At 42.1% G+C, this 20,620-nt stretch overlaps 1 protein-coding gene across 7 annotated transcripts in view; it reads left to right on the top strand.

The window, feature by feature from the left end:
- Positions 1-20,620, top strand: part of Klhl3 (kelch like family member 3) — a 155,391-nt gene that overhangs the window by 77,020 nt on the left and 57,751 nt on the right. For 6 of the 7 annotated variants that reach the window (XM_029562966.1, XM_029562965.1, XM_008831815.3 and 3 more), the window contains one exon: positions 9,389-9,498. In XM_029562966.1, coding sequence (XP_029418826.1) covers positions 9,389-9,498 — 110 coding nt within the window. The remainder of the gene's footprint in view (positions 1-9,388; positions 9,499-20,620) is intronic. The other variant, XM_029562967.1, reaches the window with a different exon arrangement.

The following is a 20,620-nucleotide window of genomic DNA, read 5'->3' on the forward strand; positions in this document are numbered from 1 at the left end:
CTCCCAAGGCTCAGGGGAGTACACTTGGTAGGATATAATTTTGGTAGCATAATTGAGCCAAAGAAAATGTACATTTAAAAAAATTATGTGGTTGGAAATGTATATGGTACACTACTGTATGTTCAGTAGTAAGTGCTTGCCCAGCATGTATGGGCCCTGGCTTTGATTCCCAGTTCTACACATACACAGACATATAGATATTGTCAACATTCCTTCTCTCTAAAAGAAAATAAACCAGCTCTTGTTTTCTGGTAAGTCTTTAGTTGTCCTAGTGAGAGGAGGATTAGGGGACTGAACATCACCTCTCTATCCAAAAGGTTGTTTGTTTTCTTGTTTGGAATGGCCTTGTCTCTTCCAGTGCCCTGAGACTTTTGCTCTGACACGTATTCGTTCTGTGGTAGAGGAGGATAAGTCCACATTTAAAAGTTGACTGCTTAGACAGCTGCCCACATCTGATGCTATCCTACTCTCTGGGGCATTTAGCATCTGGTTTGCACAATCTGCTTCTTACCCCTTGTTATTGCTGTTTCTAAGGACTGCTTAATCTTTAACCTCAGAGGCCAGGTCCAGGTTTATGAGGGCTTTGATGTTTGGTAACTGGAAGGCCATGTCCCTGGGCATCAGTAGAGCTGGTTGGGGATTTTAATGGGACCTCATTAAGGCAATGGCAATTAAAATTCTTTGGATATGTTGTTTACATCAACTTGTCCAAGCTGAGCTGAAACCCTCAAGCAACAAAATGGAAAAGCCCTTGAATTTTCACTTGCTCATGAAGAGAAATGGACATTACAAAAAAAATCAGTTGAGTCATTTGAGATGACAGAATAGTTAAGAGCAGCCAAAAAATCTGACAAAACATTTAAAAACCATGAATCTCTGACTCACTGAGGCCCTTCCTGTACAGTTGCCCCAACGTGGCACGAAGAAACAATGATAATAATGAGATTTTTTACTATTTTGAACATTCACTATGACCCAGGCACAGTGTTACACACTTCATAGGCATTTCCTCAGTTTGGTCTCTTAATTGTAGGAGACAGATCTTGCTCAGTTTATATGCGAAGAGGCTAGAGGTCCATAAAGTTTTTGTAGTTTGCCTGAGATGCTATAGTGTGTATGAGACAGTGCCAGGATTCATGGCAGGGTTGCCTGACTCCAGAGGCCCATGTCCTTTGGGGTTTACTGACTTTACTGCTTACTTCCCCACCGCCAGGCCAATGCAGTGTGCTTCAGCTGGTGGTTACCCCACTCCTGTCTCCCCTTGATTTTCCACTCTCAGGGTGGCAAATGAGGTAGCAGTGTAAATCTAGGCAGTTCTCTTTGTTGGGATTTTAGGAAACTTCCTTGTTCTTTCCATTTTCGTGATAGTAGGGAACGTTAGTATCATAATGATATCACTGATAACTGGGCAATTTTGAAAGAGTCTAAGGCCGTGTGTGTGTGTGTGTGTGTGTGTGTGTGTGTGTGTGTGTCTGAATCTGTGTCTGTGTGTACTTGAGAAAGTAAGGGGAGCATACATGTATTTCTTTGAAGGAACATGAGACACAAAATGAACAAAGAGATCATTTCCTACTTTCTATGGGAGGGCAGAAGTGATATTTAGAGTGGCCCCGACCCTTCTGGGAGGAGGTCAAGATGGGCTCTGTTACTTTTCTGTGGAAGCTGAATTTTCCTTCTGGAGCAGAGAAACTGGGCTTGCAAAATCAAGTACTGACTCAGAAACACTTTCTTCTACTCTCTAAAACAGGGCAATAGGGGGCTGAAGAGATGGCTCAGCACTTAAGAACACTTGCTGTTCTTCCAGAGCACCCAGGTTCGATTCCTAGTACCCACATGGCAGCTAACAGCCATCCCTAACTCCAGTTCCAGGGGATCCAACACCCTCTTCTGGTCTCTGGGCCTTGCACACATGTGGTACACTTACATACATGCAGGCAAAACACTCATATACATAAAATAAAAATAATAAATAAAATATTTAAAACATGAAAATAAAAAGAACACATTAAGGAACAGGAGAGACTGAGAGAGAGACCTAGGTATTCTAAAAGAAATTTTCTCCCTCTGCCGAGTGCTTTCCTTCTGCTCATGCGTCAGCCAGGCTCTCCTGTGACTCTGGCCAGTGATGATGTTCAAAGGCACTTGCACCTGTTCCCTAGGGCCCCTGGCCCTGTGAATTATAGGGCTCCTTTCACTTTTGCAGGTCAAAGTTTAGTTTGCTTTATATTATTGTGATAAAACACTAACCAAACAAACTTGGGGAGGAAAGAGTTTATTTTAAATTACAGTATAGTCCTATAAGGGAGGCCAGGGCAGGAGCTGAAGCACAGACCATGGAGGAATGCCTCTTTCTGGCTTGCTTCCCTGGCTTGTGCTCAGCCTACTTTCTCATACAACCCTGGGCCACCTATTCAGGGGTGTCACTGCTGACTCACAGACATGTCCACAGGTCAATCCAAATAGAGAAAATCACCAAATTGAAGTTCCCTCTTCTCAGGTATGTCAAGTTGACAACTGGGGTCAACCATGACAGATTGGTTCTAAGTTCCTTTGTTCTAGGCTCATAGCTTACATGGTCCAGAGCAAAGGTCTGGTTTATTTTATCCCATTGAGTGGAAAGACGGGGCTTGCTGCTAGCTAGCTTGTGAGGCAGCTCCCAAATATGGAATTGAAGCAATCCTAAAGCACATGCTGCAAGTGCAATAATTGTAGAGCTCAGCAGACAGAAATATTGTATTGGATTTGGAGAAGTCAGCTCTAAGCAAGAGAGACTTATCCCTGCCCTCAATGGGCTCCAGGTCCCTGTGTGATGGAAAGACATGGGATATGGAAACTAAAACATCCTGTTTGGGGGACTTTAAGAACATGAACGAAAACACTCTATCTAGCTTGGTGGGTAGGGAAAGATTTTAGTTCAAGGGTTATGCCCAAGTTTTGAATCCAGTTTCCATAATGCATAGAACACTACTACTCTTACTGTATGAAGATTACCTTTTTTTCCTTAAAAAATTCTTTATATTCACATCTTTTGTCTGTTTCTCTGTGTGCTCAACCCCCATTTGTTTCCCTTATACCTAAGAGGGATTTTAGGGTTTTCTGATCTACTATTTCATTTTACCTCAATGGCCTACTCAGGACTACTTAATTTTTTTTTTAATTGAACTTTTGTAATTTCATACAAAAATTCTTTTTAAAAAATTTTTATTTATTATTTTTATTTTATGTGTATGAGTGTATTGCCTGCATGTATGTGAGTGCACCCATGTCGTGCAATGCTGCAGAGGTCAGAAGAGGGCTTCGGATTTCCCTGGAACTGGAGTTAAGGACGGTTCATAGCCGCCATGTGGGTGCTGGGAATCGAACCCGGGTCCTCTGAAAGAGCAGTCAGTGCTGTTAACCACTGAGCCATCTCTCCAGCCCCTCATACAACAATTCTTAACCAAATTTAGACCCCTTCCCCTATCCATGCCCCTCCATCCCCCCGCTGGACCTCATATATTCCACCATACAGTCAAGCATTTGTACCCAGATGTTGGTGCACATTCATCCCCTGGAGTCTAGTCATCCCATCTAGAGATCATAAGGCATATTCTCCCTCTCTCAGTAGCAGTCAGTCTCCAGTAGTTTTCAGTCTAGAACCAGCCTGCCACCCATTTCTCTCCTCCCCTCTGGTCCCTTGTTTAGTTGAGTTGGCATGGGTCCTGTGCTTGATGCCACCATTGCCACAAGTTCACATGTGCAAATTTCTAGTGACCTGAAAGCCTCTGCTTCCCTGTGTTCATGAACCAACCCTGGCTCTTACAATCTTTCTGCCCCTTCTTCTGCAATGGTCCCTGGGCCATGGGTGGGTGAGTTTCAATATAGGAGTCCTCTCTAGGGATACATATGCTGCAGTCTCTTAGTCTTTAAAAATCGGCCAGTGGTGGCCTTCTGTGTGCATTGCACTCTGTTGTATAAGGAAACCTCACTGGTGAGAGTTAGGGATGCATTCGTTTTCTCTCTACCCCTTGTTCTGCTATGTTCCATGAGTCTTAGGTGTAGAGGTTCAACTGTAGATGTGTCACCTAGGACTGGGCATCTTCCAGACATACATTCTCTGTGTCTGAGCAGTTGTGGAGTTCTGCAGTAGCTTCCATCAGAGCCCTGGCTGGGCAAGTCTGTCTGACTGGTTGGTGGTGGGAAGTTGGTGGTGGTGGGGCCCACCTGAGGAGGGACTTAGGGATCTATGGTAGGGTGTTTAGCTAGTCTGGGTTAGGAAGCTAGTCCAGAGATCTGAGGTGAAGGAAACTGGAGCCTGCCTGGATCCAAGGCTGGCAGGGGGACAGCTCAGGACTACTTTTTAATCTTACAGACTAAGGTGCGCCCCAGAATATTGATTATTGTAATCAGGTAGCCTTGGTTTCAAAGTCTGTCTTTATACTTACTGACTATATATATCTATATATAGATATATCAGTCCATTCAGTGGGCTCCTGTGTGCCTAGCATGGAGTAAGATATCCCCTCAGGGAACTAGACCCTGGAGAAAACTGATTCTCCCTCCCTCAGCATCCATTTAATGCCTACAGCTCTTCATCTTGAGGTGGGTCCCTCAAGATTTCCCCTGTCCACCTTGGTATGTCAAGGGGATTTGTTATTATATGCAGATCTTGGTGGACTACCACACTGTGGAGATTTCATTGGTGTAGCTGCCTTACCGTGTTTAGAATGCCTTAAGTAGCAGCAGCTGTCTTTCCATCTGGCTCTTACATGCTTTTCGCCTCTCTTCTGCAATATCCCCTGAGCCTTAGTTGTAGATGGCATTGTAGATTGTCACCTAAGGCTGGGTATGGCATAGTCACTTATTCTCTGCATTTGACCAGTTGTCAGACTTCATACAAGTCAATAGATAGATCTATTGAAAAAAGAAGCTTCTTTGATGAGTGGTGAGAGGCATACTTGTTTCTAAATATGAGGATATGTATTTAGAATATAGTAAGAAATTAGTTTGGTCTGGGGATGTGACAGAAGTAGTAAATGAGGACCCTTACCTTAATTGATTCCTTTTATCTGTTTCTTTGCTCTTTAATGAATAAAGAAGCAAATAACAAGGAAACTTACAACTTCTTACTGGTATGTTACCTTCATTGAACCAGCCCATGATTAAGGGATACTGTGCTCCTGTATGAGTGTCTCTCCCAAAGACCTAGTTTATCTGACTCTCCATGGCATCTCCCAGGGACTGACATAGGGCCCAATATGTTCAATTTAATGGAATTAAATTTGATATCTAAGACTTTGCAGCTCCATAGACTTATAGTCTCTCTCAGATAATGTCTCAAAGCTATGGACAGGCCTCTCTGAGCACTGCTGCCTCACAGCTGGACTTTGTGAAGTGGGAACATGGCCGATGATATTCATTATTAATTTCCAATGAGCAGTTTATGGAATCCAAAGTAAATCAATACTTTTTGAGCCTTAATATTATTTTGATCCTTAAAACAAGACCTAGGTCAAGTATCATGGTTACGTTTTACCAGTGAGGAACCCAAAGTCTGGAAAAAAGTGATGTAAGAGGTGAACCCAGGTCTTCTGTAAACCAAGGCTCCTTGCCATATATTCTGTATTAGTGACATGCCAGTGTAGTGGTGCATGCTTGTACTTAGGAGACTGAGGTAGGAGGATTAATTGAGAGTTTGAACCAGCCTTGGATACACAGAAAGGACTTGCCTCAAAACAAAAAATGAAGTAAATATACAATAACCAAAATAAAAAAATACATTAAAATCTAAGCAAAACAAAAACCAAGTAACTGTTAAAATAGAAGATGATTCTCAGGGAAGTACCTTTCAGAAGCAGAGTGGTACTTTCTAGGAAACAGCTTTGGAGAAGTTTGAGTCCATAGTCTTCTGAAGAAATCCTGCATCCCAGGAAGTCAAGTTAGCTAGGACATCTTGTTCTTGATTTTTCTATCCTGTTGTTTCTCAAGTGTTGCTAACAGAAAGAGAACTCTGAGCCAAAGACTGGAGCTAAACTTTGTCTCCTCAGACTACAGAGAGAAATGGTGTTTCCCTCTTCCCGTTCCCTCTGTTCCTTTCTTCCTCCTCCTCTTCCTTCTCTCCCTCCTCCTCCTTCTCCTCCTCTTCCTCTTCTTCTTCCTCCTCCTCTTTCTCCTTCTCTTTCTCCTCCTCCTCTTCCTTCTCCTCCTCTTTCTTCTCTTCCTCTTCCTCCTCCTCTTCTTCCTCCTCTTCTCTTTCTCCTCCTCCTCCTCCTCTTCCTCCTCCTCTTCCTTCTCTTCCTCCTCCCCCTCTTCCTCCTATTCCTCCTCTTCCTCCTCCTCCTCTTCCTTCTCTTCCCCCTCTTCCTCCTTCTCCTCCTCCTCCTCCTCTCTTCTCTTTCAGTGTTTCTACTTTCTCTTCCTCTTCCCACCCATTCCCTTTCCTTCCCAAATTCATTTTTATTTATTTACTTTTCATTAAGGTCCTTGAGGAGTGCAATATCACATAGGTTCTGTGACCTTTATAGGAAAGTTGATTCCAATTTTGGTGGGCAACATGGCATTGATAGCATGTGCACGAATCACTTTTCCCTAGATTTCTCTGGCTTTCTTATGCCATTGTGTTGTTTTGTTATGTTTTGTTTTGTACCTATAATCACATCTCTTACCTATTTGGAATTTAGTTTCATCTTGGGAATAAGCACCTTCAATTTTAGGAAGAGCCCTAAGTTTAGTTGCCTCCTGAGCTCTACCTGTATGCATTAAAATGGCCGTGTACCACAGCCTTCTATAATATTTGTCTTTTCAAAGTCTGAACTTCCCAGTAGGCTTCCACAGGCTCAGAGCTGGCGGGAAAGTTTTCTTCTTTGTCTCTTCCTCATGTTCTGGGTCCTCAGAAACCAGCCTTCGAGGAGAAGCTGCTTCCCCTTACTTCGATTGTTGCACCTCCCCATGTCCCCATGGGGAGGATTTCAGAGTGGCATTTTAGTGGAAGGCCGCTTACAGATAAAGAAACAGCCTCCTCAGAAAGAAGGGACCTACACTGAGACCCTGCACTGCTCTGCAGGGCAAGCGATGGAAGAGGGGGCTATTTTCTGCCTCCATTTACCCCAAGGATTTCTGGCTTGCTTCTCAAGTCATGTAGGAGGCATATTTTGCAAATTCTGTTGTCTTCCTTTTCAAGGTCCAAGTCCAGGTATTTTTGGCTTCATGAACTGTAATGCAGTATTGTTTTTTCGCAGCACAGAAGTTTACTTTTTATTTTTGTAACCTCCTCCTGTTCTCATTCTTTTCCTTCTTCCATTTGTCATTTTCTTTGTTGGTGGGAAAACCAGATGTGCAGGTTTCTAGGATTCTCTTGAGAACCTAAAAGTCAAAGGCTTTCCTATTGATATGCAGAGAAATAAAGACCAGCTTCTAACCTCTTATGGCAGTTGCTTTCCTTCACTAAGAATCTGACGTGCAGATTTGTCTTATAAACAAACATTGCTGAGTTTCAAGACAGACAAGTTATAATCATGACCACAGTGATATCATCAGGTTGAGCGGGGTCACATTTTACCTAGGAAAAAATGTTTATAACTCCACTTTTAAAGAATAAAATACTAACATTTAGGTAACTTAGATGAAGGCAGGAATTCATGTGAGAACTCATTAGGTCTGAAGTGATTTCAGTTTAAAAAGATAAAGATGATTTTTTTTTTTTTTTTTTTTATCTTTTTGAAGCAGGGTCTCCCTGTAGCCCCAGCGGTCCTGGAACTCACCATGTAGACCAAGCTGGCCTTGAACTCAGAGATCCGCCTGCCTCTGCCTCCAAGTTCTGGGACTATAGGCATGTGCCACCATGAAAGATGATTTTTATAAGAAATGATTTGAATACATTCTTTTGGGAATAGTTGTGTTTTGAGAAATTATTGAATGTGGAAGTAACTTAATTGCTTCAATTTTATTTTTTTACTGTAAGTTTTAGAAGACTTGGTATTTTGATAACCTTCTAGGACTAGAGGACTCTAAATCTCATTGAAGAGGCCAGTGAGAACTGGGAAGTGTAGCCCATTAGAATTATTAAGAAGCTACCAGGCTAGAGGGTAAAGAGTCGAGGCCTGGAGGGCAAGGGTCATGGATGCTCCTCAATGGCACAGGGTGGTAAGAGACCTAAAAAGGAGCAATATCTGGGGCAAGTGGTAAGGACTTGTGAGTCCCAGAGCCTTCTGAACTGGAAAATGTCTGTCTTTGGGTGAATTTACCTCAGAAAATCTTGCAAAATGCTTACAGATCTGTCCTTATTGTGAAGCCCACTGAAAGGATGCCATTGGTCCAAGGATAGAGCTCATAAATTGTAAAGCCAAATTTGAACTTAGGTTTCTTTTTTCTGAGGCAGGTGACATTTCAATGGACACAATGCTGTGGATGATGGGCCAGGAAAAATCAAGGTCAAAACTGCCCTTGATACTTTCCTTCTGTGGACCTCAGGCCAATAGGTTTTGTCTTGTGTTAGCCAACCCCAGATTTCCCTCCATTTGACAGTTCCCCAGACTGGCTACTGTAGGCTGTTCCCAATGGAGATGGAGCCAATCTATTGCCACTGTATCCAGATGAATGCTTAGTTGGACATCTTTGCCAGACAGAGACTCACTAAAATAGGCTTGATTTGGGTAAAGGAAGGATGATCCCATCTTCTGATTTGCTAATGTTGACATCCTACAAGAATTCTAGAAACTTTCCATCACATAGTGATTCTGAAACACTTCTGTTTGGCTAAGCTGAACAGAAGTTTGCTGTGCCTGGACAGCAAATGAGCTCACTTCTGTAAGCCTGTTCCGGTGAAGAGTTTCTGCAGTGCCTGTATCAATCTCACAGAGAGTAGAAAAAATATAAACTCAGCTGTCTCTGCCCCACTTCCGTCTGTGTTCAGGACAGAGGATTATATGGGATGACACATGCCTTCACTGCTGAATTAAAAGGCTAGTTTCCTATAGTCAGGGTGCCTCTGTCTTTGTCTCTCCCTCATCCCCCATCTCCTCCTGTCCTCCACCCACATCCCCCATCTCCTCCAGTCCTCCACCCACATCCCCCATCTCTTCCAGTCCTCCATCCACATCCCCCATCTCGTCCAGTCCTCCACCCACATCCCCCATCTCCTCCAGTCCTCCACTCACATCCCCCATCTCCTCCAGTCCTCCACCCACATCCCCCATCTCCTCCAGTCCTCCACCCACATCCCCCATCTCTTCCAGTCCTCCACCCACATCCCCCATCTCTTCCAGTTCTCCACCCTACTCCTTCTCGCCTCTACTCTGAATCCTACAGATTGTTATGGTGTTGGCTTCGGGAAGAACAGGAGTATGTTAAAACATTGTTGTCTTAACTTCTTTCTTTTCTTTTCTTTCTATCTGTCTTTTTTTTTGAACAGAGCAGCACTTCCCGGAGGTAATGCTGGGGGAAGAGTTTCTTAGCTTAAGTCTGGACCAGGTATGCAGCTTGATATCCAGTGACAAGCTGACTGTCTCTTCAGAAGAGAAGGTATGGTGTGGACCTCTGGTAAAACAGGAACCTTACTCCATTTTTAAAATCCTTTTAAACTGAAAAAAGAAAGGGTTAGCGTTAGTGTTAGGATTGCTGTTAGATTTAGGGTTAGGATTAGGGTTCACAGTATTCATTGAGTCTTGGAGGAAGTGATATAGGTGATCCATTTATGGCGGAATAGTCAGCAGTCATTTGTTCTTATCACTTTTACCAGTTATGAGTCTCTGTAGTTACTACTGACCATCGAGAAAGAAGCTTCTCTGACCAAAGTTAACAGCAGCACTAATATCTGGAAATAAACCTGGTTATTTAGAGGGCAGTTTGATGGACACATTGTGCCTATTTAGCAAAACAACAGCAGCTGCTTCCCCAGTAGGGCCTATTCTATTGCAACCATGGGCTTTTGACTGAATTTATGGTACCAGATGTGAATTCCCTCCTGTGGAGTGGGCCTCAAATTCAATCATAAAGTTGTTGGTTACCCTTATAACAGACTTACTGATATTACACCAGCAGGCACAGCCTGGCTGATCAATATAGAATCCACAGCTGAGTAAAACTGTTAGTGACAGTTCTTCCCTAGTGACCCATATAGAACCTTCTGGGACTACGAGAATAGCCAGCAGCGAGGATGCTTCCAGTTCAATTCTAGCTGAATTTGTCTAGGACCTACAACCCATGTGTGTGCTGTCTTCATCTGGTTCTTATGTACAACCAACAGCAGTGGCAATTGCCTGTATTGTTTTAGGAGTTTTAGGGGCCTCTTTGACCAACAGCTCTTAGAGAGGTAGCCTACCCCTGGTTCTGAGATTTTTATTTAATAACCTGTGACTTCTGGGAATAGCTTTATCCAGCAGCATTAATCTTTTTCTGTTATCCTTTGGACAATACAATTGAATTGCCACCAGTGTACACTATCAGCAGAAGTCTGCTGTGACCACCCATTGTTCTTCAGGCACGTTTCACTCATATGGGAAGGGATAATTAACACTAAAAGCCTTTAAGCCTTTTGAAAAGTCCATATGGAAACCTATTATAGAAGTTTCTTTTTTTAAATAAATAATTTATTAAGAATTTCATACATGCATATAAGGTGTTTTGATCAAATCCATGCCCACTCCCTCCCCTCCAACTCCTCCCATATCTCCTAAAAGTTTCTTAAAATACATACATATACAATCTGAAAGAGTCTAAGTGGAGTTACTCTATAATAGGGAAGGAGAGGATACTACCACTAAAAGACAACACAGGATAGTAAATAAAAAACCCAATGCCAGGAATGGATACCCACTTTTGGAGTTGTTTACTGGGGGGGGGGTGTCCGCATAACCCCCAAGCAATACTGGCTATTTTCATTGCTTTTGGTTACCTGCCAGAACTTGAAGGTAAGAGTCTATTGCTGAAGACATAACATATATGTGTCGTAGAACAAACAAGGAGAAATCAAGCTGGTACTGACCTCAAAAGTTCATTTGTTTTAAATGTGAAGTTTGTACTGTCATAAGTTCATAGATAAGTAAACAAATAAAAAGTTCATAACCCAATTTTTTACAGAGTAAAAATTATATCAAGCTAGCACTCAAATAAATAAATAGACTCCAGAATCCCTTTCAGTCAGTGCCCCCTAAGAAGAGCAACTGACATTTGACTTCTTATACCATATATAAATTCTTACCAGTTTCTTAACTTTGCAGACATGGCATAAAGGTATGTATATACTTTTGTGTTTTGTTTCTCTTGGCCAGAACACTGTTCAGTTCATTGTTATTTTGAGACAGGATCTCATGTATTTTAAGCTGGCCTCAGCCTTGCTGTATTGTGGAGGATGACTGAACTCTCGATTTTTATACTTCTGCCTCCCAAAGGCTGAGACTACAGGTATAAACCACCATGCCTGGTCTATGCAGTGCCACGGATCAAACCCAGGACTTCATGCATGCTGGACGAATACTCTACCAAACAAGCTACATCCCCAGCCCCATCAGTTTATCACTTTAATTTTTTTATTTTTAAATTTTTATTTAATAAGCACATAATTAGTAGAAGCATCTCATTACAATAGCATTGACACAGTCAATAACAGCTTCCAGAGCAAAGATGCACCTCTTTCAAAGTTGGCTGTAATTTTTAGGTTCACAGTATTTGAATTAATGCAGTTATACGTTATTGTACTCAGTATAAACCCTATAAGATAAAATTGAATGAGGTTTTAACCTTTAAAAAAGATCCCCATTTCACTTTTTTGTTTTTTTCGGTCTTTTTGAGTCAGGGTCTCCCTGTAGCTCCAGCTGTCCTGTAACTCACTATGTAGACCAGGCTGGCCTTGAACTCACAGAGATCCGCCTGCCTCTGCCTCCTGAGTGCTGGGATTAAAGGCCACCACATCCGGCAAAATATACTGTTTCATACAGAAAAACTCACTTTTAATGCTACTAACAGTTACATGTTTGCACATGCATCTCTAATCTCTATAGATCTGATTATTACTAGTCACAGTCGGTTACTTTCTGAGATCCTTGGCACCTGAGCATAGATATAAATTCATCAGGTAGATTTCAATGGTAATGTTTTTCATTTCTACTAATTAACATGAAGCAAACTTTTATGCTTCTTCCTTAAATATAACTCATTTTTTAACTTATTGATTTTTTTTAGTGTATTTCATACAGAACATCCCAAACAATCTTATTCATCTTTATACCCGCATCCCAAATGTCACCCTCTCATAGCATCCCCCCACCCCCTACTGGCACCCATATACTCTGTCATCCCTGTTAGTGTCCACTGTGTTATCAGTGTCCCCAACCATTTCCCAGTGCTAGTCCATCCACTGAGTCTAGTCAGCCTATCTAGAGTTCCCTGTTTTAGGAAGATCAGCTCTTCCTCATCTACCAGTAATCAGTTGCCAGCATTCCTTTAGATAAGATTGGGATCTGCTGTTCATTTCCCCGGTTCTTGGGAGATAAGGGTAGAGATGTGGAAAACCATTTATGTTCTACAAATAGTTGGAAGAAAACACTTAGAAGTTTGGGGTAGCTTATTGTAGTTGAGAAGAAAAGTAACCTGTATGATGAAAATCAAGGGTCTTTGAAGAGGGGTATTGGGAGTAGAGGTTTGGAATTGAGGAGGAATCTTAAAAATAGCTAAAGAGTGAGAATTTTTACTTTTAGGTTAATATTTGGCAATTATGTCCCATAAAACTACATTATTGCAAGATGTTGGCAGATATTAAAAGAAGAAAAAGGGGTTCTTAGGTTAGATACATTCAGGAGAGCGGGCTAGGTGAAGTGACCTGAGCTTTGTACTGCAGGACTTATCAGAGCTTTGTACTGAGCTGCACGGACTTATGATAGAGATTAGGGTGTGTTGTGAAGTGCTCCTTAGGCTTCCTTGCCCAATCCTCAACTGTGGAATGCTTCTTGCATCTAGGATGAAATTAAAAAATTTTTTATTTATTATTTTTTTTATTTTATGTGTATGAGTGTTCTGCCTGCATGTGTGTAAGTGCACCCATGTCATGCAATGCCCAAGGAGGTCAGAAAAAAGGCTGTCGGATCCCCCCAGAACTGGAGTTACAGACAGTTGTTAGCCTCCATGTGGGTGCTGGGAATCGAATCCCAGTCCTCTGCAAGAGCAGTCAGTGCTCTTAACTGCTGAGCCATCTCTCCAGCCCCTAGGATGAAAAATTTTATCCTGCATCAAGGTATCAGGAAAATAAAGTTGCATTTGGGGCACATTATAGATGAGGAATGGTCCACTTAAAATTCAGTTATAGAATTATTTTATTTTTTATTTTTTTTAAGCTTTTACAACTTTATTAGAATTTAAAGAAAAAGAAATCCTCAGGGCAGGTGAGCTGGTAATATTGGCAGCTGCCTTGAGGAGGTGAATGGTAGGTCAGACACATGACTGAGTGGCAGTCACATGGCTGGGAGAAGGAAGCTTTAGAGGAAAAGCAAAGAAACACAAGATGCTCAGGGCAGCCCAAAGCCTTAAAGAAAGCATGTTTAGTAAGAAAGGCGTGAAGAAGAAAAAGGGAAATTACACTTCCCTGAAGAATTCAGGACAACTCACAGACTACATGGCCGTAGCCAGGAGGTTCTGCCCCTATAGGCAAGATTACAGGCAGGAAAAAAAAAAGTAGCTATCTCATTAATGTACTAGGTATTCCGCCCATCTATTTAGCATAACACCCACCTTTTTGGGTGGCTAGATGACTGACCAGTTAAACTTACATAAAATGGAGGCATTTTACATTCCCCACTGGTTCTGGGAAGTAACTCAAATCTTTGACTTGTTTTGATTTTGAAGCTCATATTTGGTCCTTAGAACCCTAGTTTGATGGCATTTGGATGCCTCCTGATCTATCTGGTTAGGCAATTTAGGAGGCATGGACCCACTGTAAAGGCTAGAAGGTATATTACCAGAGGCCCAGTAAAACTCAATTACATCTGAAATATTGGCGTGAAAACAGCAAACCTCCCCTAAGGCCATGTATAAGCCATCTTCCTTTAGAAACAGTAGGTCTATCCCCCTTCTGTTCTGTAGCACAATTTTAGCTAGGGAATTAATCTGTCTCTCCAACTGCCCGATGGAGTCCTGTAGATGTCTGATGTCTCTGTCTATCTGAGAGCTTAGAAGCCTAAACTTTTTATTGCCCATGGCTAGGGTGGTGGCAGTCAATGGCTGTTTTCACAAGGGTGGCCCTTGAGAGACCTGGGTTAAGCTGAAGTGTTTCCACCCTTTCTCTCTGCTATAGAGATAAACCTGGGGGAGAACATGATATAAGATACTTCTAATTATCTGTGCTTCAGTGAAAATAAAACATGCTTAAACATAGCTCTAAAGGGCTAAAAAAATGAAATATGGAAGAATTTAGACCAGCAAATATAAATGCAGCACTTATCAATATTTTTTTAAAAATAAAATACTGAAAAAAAATCAAATAATGAGGAATGAGCTATGACTTTTATCAGGTTTCATGTACAATCCAAAGTCCCTGAATTTTTAGCAATTTAAATTCAAAAAAAAAAAAAGGCTAGGAAAATTCAATGGTAAAAGAGAATTAATTTTTTATTTTTGGTCTTTTTGAAATAGGGTCTCCCTGTAGCCCCAGCTCATGTGGAACTCACTATGTAGACCAGACAGGCCTTGAACTCACAGAGATCCTCCTGCCTCTGCCTCCCAAGTGTTGGAACTGCTTTTGATGAAAACTATAAAATAAATAATTGGTTTTCTGAAAATATTTAAAATCACTTTCATAATGTGCAAATGATATATTGATCTTAAACAAGCTTACCTAGTCTATATAGAAATTAATCTTGAAATACAAATGGAGCAAAATGACTTTTAATGGGATGTATAATGACCTCAGATCAGTATAATATAAACAAAAGCAACCAGAACAATTCAGGGAGCAGCATGGCCTTGAGGACCACCCATACCCATACAAGTATCCGTACTGGGCTTTGCCACCGAGTTAAGGAAGAGGCAAGAGTCAGTATCAAGGGTTAGATGTTTTCACAGACATGTAAATTATATTCCCTTAGCTGTTTTCTTGCAGTTTCTATCCTGTGATTTCCTGTCAAATAACCATTTGTAGGGCATACAGCAATTCTGCTATATTTGATAAAATATTTTAGGCAGTCTTCTTTTTAAATTTGTAAATTTATTATGTGTTTGAGTGTTTGGCTTGCATGTAAATGCATATGTGTTGTAAATGAATATGTGTTGTTCAATGCCCACTGAGGCCAGAAGAGGGTGTTTGATTCCCTGAAACTGGAGTTATAGCTGGTTGTTAGCTGCCATGTGGGTTCTGGGAACTAAACCCAGGTCATCTGCAAGATCAGTGAATGCTCTTTTTTTTTTTTTTTTTGGTTTTTTTGCTGCAGTGTTTCCCTGTACCCCAAGCTGGCCTGGAACTTGCTATGTAGACCAGGCTGGCCTCGAACTCACAGAGATCCGCCTGCCTCTGCCTCCCAAGTGCTGGGACTAAAGGCATGAGCCAGCCCCAGGCAATGCTCTTACTGCTCAATTATCTCTCCAGTCCCAGGACTTCTTAAAAATTCATTCATTGCTTAAAACCATCTTCAAAGTTTCTTAGGAAACACAGTGCACAAAGAGATGTGGCTATTTATTGCCTTATACCCTGTTATAGACCATGTGACTGTCTCATTGGTCTTCACAAAGCAATTCTTTTGGAATCTGCTTAAAGTATGGACCAGTCTAAAGTGTATTGGCAATGGGGGCTGGAGAGATAGCAGTTAAGAACACTGGCTGTTCTTGCAGAAGACCCGGGTTTGAATCCCAGCACCTACATGGCAGCTAACAACTGTCCATAACTCCAGTTCCAGGGAATACAACAGCCTCCTCTGTCCTTCACGGCCATTGCACGACATGGGTGCACTTACCTGCATGCAGGCAATACACGCATATACATAAAATAAAAATAATAAATAAAATATTTAAAGTGTATTGGTAAGTTAAACATCCTGTAAGACAAGTTCACGTTTGCGTTTTGCCTGTTCAAATCCTGCGTTTCTTCATCATTGCATTTTCTTTAGTCAGTAATAGTAAAAAGCATAACGCCTTTATGCGTTCAAGCACCTAGCTAAAAGAAAATATCTTGAAGTCTCCTGATGCCTTTAAATCAGCCACCTGAGCCTGACACCACACTGCTCTGCTAGTTCAATTGTATGTAGCATTCTGAAGAATACTCCGTGGTCTTGAGCTACCTTTCCTTGGCTGCTCTAGATAGTCCATTGTTCTTTTTTTTAAAAAATTTTATTGAATTTTTGTGTATTTCATATATAAAGTCATCTTTATACCCCCTTCCTCCTTCCCCTTTGGCGCCGTCCCATAGGCCTTTACATTTCCTCATCCAGCAGGAATCAGCTGCCAATAGTTCTTCGACTAAGATTGGGGCTTACTGTTTGCTTCCACAGTTCTGTGCTGGGTTTTTGTCTGCCTAAGTTTGCATGGTCTTGTGCATGCTGACACCATTGCTGTAGGTGTGTATGAGAAGGGTCCCAGGTGCCTGTAGGACTATCTGTGTGGTCATGTACCTCCTCCCTGGCTCTTACAACCTTTCTGGCTCCTCTTCTGCAATGGTCCGTGAGCCCTGGGCAGGTGGACCTCAATATAGGAGACCTGTCCAAGGACCCACACTCTGCTGGCTCTTACTCTGTGTTTTGGCCATTTGTGGCCTTTTGTGTTCCCGGCCCTCTGTTGAATGAGGGAGTTTCATTGATGAGAACTGAAAGCTGCATTAGTGTTCTCTTCATCCTTGTTCTACGTTCTGTGAGTCTTAGGTGTAGAGGCTGCATCCTAGATGTGCCTCTTAGGCTTGGGCAATTCACAGAGAATCTCTGTGTGTGACCAGTGGTGTAACTGTAATAATCTCTGTCTGGTGAAAACGAAGCTACTTTGATGGGTGGTGACTGGGTGTCTTAGTTTGTTCTCCATTGCTGTGACAAAACACTCTGACCACTACCAACTTGGGGAGGAAAGGGTTTATTTATCTTACATCTCCTGGGTCACAGTCCATCAGGGAGCCCAAGGTAGGAACTCAGGGCAGGAACCTGGAGGCAGGAGCTGGAGCACAGGCCATGGAGGAATGCTGCTTATTGGCTTGCTCCCTTGGCCCCTGCTCAGCCTGCTTCCTTATTCAACACAGACCCACCTGCCCAGGGGTGGCACCACCCACAGTGGGCTGGGCCCTCCCACATCACTCATCAAGAAGATGCCCCTCAGACATGGCCACAGGCCAGTCCAATAGAGGCAATTCCCCAGTTGAGGCTCCCTCAACCCAGGTGTGTCAAGTTGACACTAAAGCTATCCAGCACACTGGGATACTTGTCTGTAAATTTAAGGATCCATATTTTGCACATAGTAAGAAATTACATTTGTCTAGAGATATGAGAGCCTTGGGTCTTCTCATTCATTGCATCTGCTGATATTTCCTTTGGCAATTCATGTCTCTGGTAATTAATAGTTCTCATTATGGTCTTGTCTTCAGAAGGTGGTGTATCCTGGGAGTCTAAGCTGGCCTGGGCTATGAAGTGTCTCCACAGTGCAGGTTCACTGATTTGGAGGCTGTTTTGTATTGTTTATCTCAGATGTACCCCACTCCACCTGGACAGTTCAAACTCTATACCAGTGTATGGCATGAGCCTGGGCTTCAGATTTCTTGAGGATATAGCTTGTGCCCTAGCCCATAGCGGGTGACAAGCTTCTTCCTTTCTTCCCAGTGCAGATGGGTAGAGCTGCTTTGGTTTTGCAGCTGGGGCAGCACTGACCCACAAGAATCTTCTGACCTAGACACTACCCAGTAGTGGGGCACCAGTTCTCTGCCATTAAAACTCATGTCTGAGTTGCCTCTGTGAGTCACTTTGGCTTCAGCTTCCATTCGGCTCCTGACTTCAATTTTACACACACACACACACACACACACACACACACACACAGAGAGAGAGAGAGAGAGAGAGAGAGAGATCGATCAGCTTAGTTTCCATTCAGCTCCTTGACTCAAATTCTTTATACACATATGCACAGAGAGAAAGATGGGAGGCGGGGGAGAGGAAGAGGATAGAGACAGAGACACAGAGAGATTGTTTCTAGATTATGCGTATAATGGAAAATGTGGTATTTTTCTTTTGAGTTTGACTTATTTTACTTAACATAATGTTCTTCAGTTCTCTATAATTTTCCTGCAAATGTTATATTTTCACTTATTTTCCTGTCTGAAAAATTTTCACTGTGTATGTCTACTATAATTTCTTTATCCACCCATCTCTTTTTTTAATTTTAAAAATTTTTAATTATTTTTATTTTATGTGTATGCATGTATTGCCTGCATGTAGGTAAGTGCACCCGTGTCGTGCAATGCCTGCAGAGGTCAGAAGAGGCTGTCAGATCCCCTGGGACTGGAGTTACGGACAGTTGTTAGCTGCCATGTGGGTGCTGGGATTCAAACCGGGTCTTCCGCAAGAACAGCCAGTGTTCTTAACTGCTGAGCCATCTTTCCAGTCCCTCTGCCCATCTCTTGTTGGACATCTAGGCTTAGTTTCTTTGAGACTTTTATCATGAAGGAATGTTGAATTTGTCAAAGACATTTTCTGCATCTATTGATATTATCATATGATTTCTGTCCTTAAGTCTATTTATGTGGTACATTACATTGATTAATTTGCTTATACTGAACAAATCTTGCATCCCTGAAATGAAACAAACTTGATCATGGTGTATGATCTTCTTAATGTGCTCTTGAATTTGATTTGCAAGTATTTTATTGAGAAATTTCGCATCTATGTTTATCAGGAGATTCTCTATATTTCTTTTTCTTTCTCTTCTCCTCCCCTCCTCTCCTTTCCCCTTCTCTCTGTCTGTCTCTGTCTTTGTCCATCTGTCTGTCTGTCTGTTCTCTCTCATTTGGTTGGGTCTCAAGTAGTTCAGACTGGCTTCAAACTCACTGTACAGCCAAAGACGACCTAGAAACTCTAATTCTCCTGTGTTCACCTCCCAAGTCGGATTATAGGCATGTGTCTCCATACTTGGTTTTATTCAGTCCTGGGGATTGAACCCAGGCTTCATGACCAGCTCTTTACCAACTGAACTACATCCCCAGCTCATATGTGTGTGTGTGTGTGTGTGTGTGTGTGTGTGTGTGTGTCCTTATTGGGTTTTAGTATTAGCATTGGCTTTGTAGAGGGAGTTTGGTAACGTAACTTCTCTTTCTGTTTTGCAGAATAGTTTGAGCAGTATTGGTGTTAGCTCTTACTTAAGGGTTTGGTAGAATTCAACTGTGAATTGGTTCAGTCCTGGTGTTGCTAAAACTCCTTCCCTCAGGGAGATATAAACAGCATTCACTCCCTCTTTCTTGGTTTCAATGACAATCCAAGGTTACACTTCCACCAAAGTTCACTATGGGGGACCAATGGGCTACTTACAGAGAAATGGGTGAGGGGTTACTTACAGGAGTATGGTTGCTGCCCTAAGGCCACACCAGAAAGTCTTTACTCAGCAAGAATGAAGAAGTCCCCATAGGTGCACAGTTGGAGCCCACCTCCCTTAGTTTTCCTCAGCCTATACTCTCTAGCACTTCCCAGGCCATGAGAAATTAAGGTAGAATTGCCACCCTCAGGTTGGAGGAGGGGCCAGATACTCAGGTGAGCATCCCATGTCTCTCCCTGCCCCTCCTTCTATGCAAGTGTGTGTGTGTGTGTGTGTGTGTGTACAGTCAACAAGCTCAGCTGTGAGGATCTTTGGCAAGCAGGCACAGCTCAACTCAGGAAGATGGCACCTGTCAGATTTGAAGGTCAGTCCTGTACAACACCTGGACTTTTCTTTGTGGGAAGGTATTTTGCTATTGCTTCAACTCCACTGCTTGTTATGCATCTGTTTATGTTGTTTATATCCTCTTATTATAATTTTTGTAGGTCATATATGTCTAGGAATTTATCTATTTCTTTAAAATTTTCCAGGTTTTTGGAATATAAATTTTCCAAGTATTGCCTAATGATCTTCTAGATTTCATTGGAATCTGTTGTAACATCTTTAATCTTTATTAATTTGTGTCTTGCTTTGCTTGTTTAATTTGGCTACGAATGAATCAATGTTCCTTGTCTTTTCAAAGAATCAACTTTCTGTCTGGCTGACGCTGCGTACTGTTCTCTCGGTCTTCATTTCATCAATCTCTGACCTGATCGTTATGATTTCTTCCCACTTACTCTTTTTGGGTTTTCTTGTTTTTGAATCATTAGGTTGTTGCTTTGAGATCTCTATGCCTTTCTTTTTTTTTTGAGACAGGGTCTCCCTGTAGCCACAGTTGACCTGGATTCACTATGGGGACCAGGCTGGCCTCGAACCCACAGAGATCTGCCTTCGTCTGCCTTCCAAGTGCTGGGATTAAAGGCGTGCACCACCGTGCCTGGCTCTATGACTTTTTAATGCAAATACTCATGGCTATAAACTTCCCTCTTAGAGCTGCCTTGGTTCTATCCCAAAAGCTTTTGTAAGTTCTACTTTAATTTTCATTTGATTCAAGGGATTTTAAAATGTCTTCCCCGATTTCCTCTGTGGTTTCCTTGTGGACCGGTCAACAATGTATTGTTCAGTCTCT

The sequence above is a fragment of the Nannospalax galili genome, unplaced genomic scaffold (genome assembly GCF_000622305.1).
Source record: "Nannospalax galili isolate Female #2095 unplaced genomic scaffold, S.galili_v1.0 scaffold735, whole genome shotgun sequence".
Taxonomy (NCBI): domain Eukaryota; kingdom Metazoa; phylum Chordata; class Mammalia; order Rodentia; family Spalacidae; genus Nannospalax; species Nannospalax galili.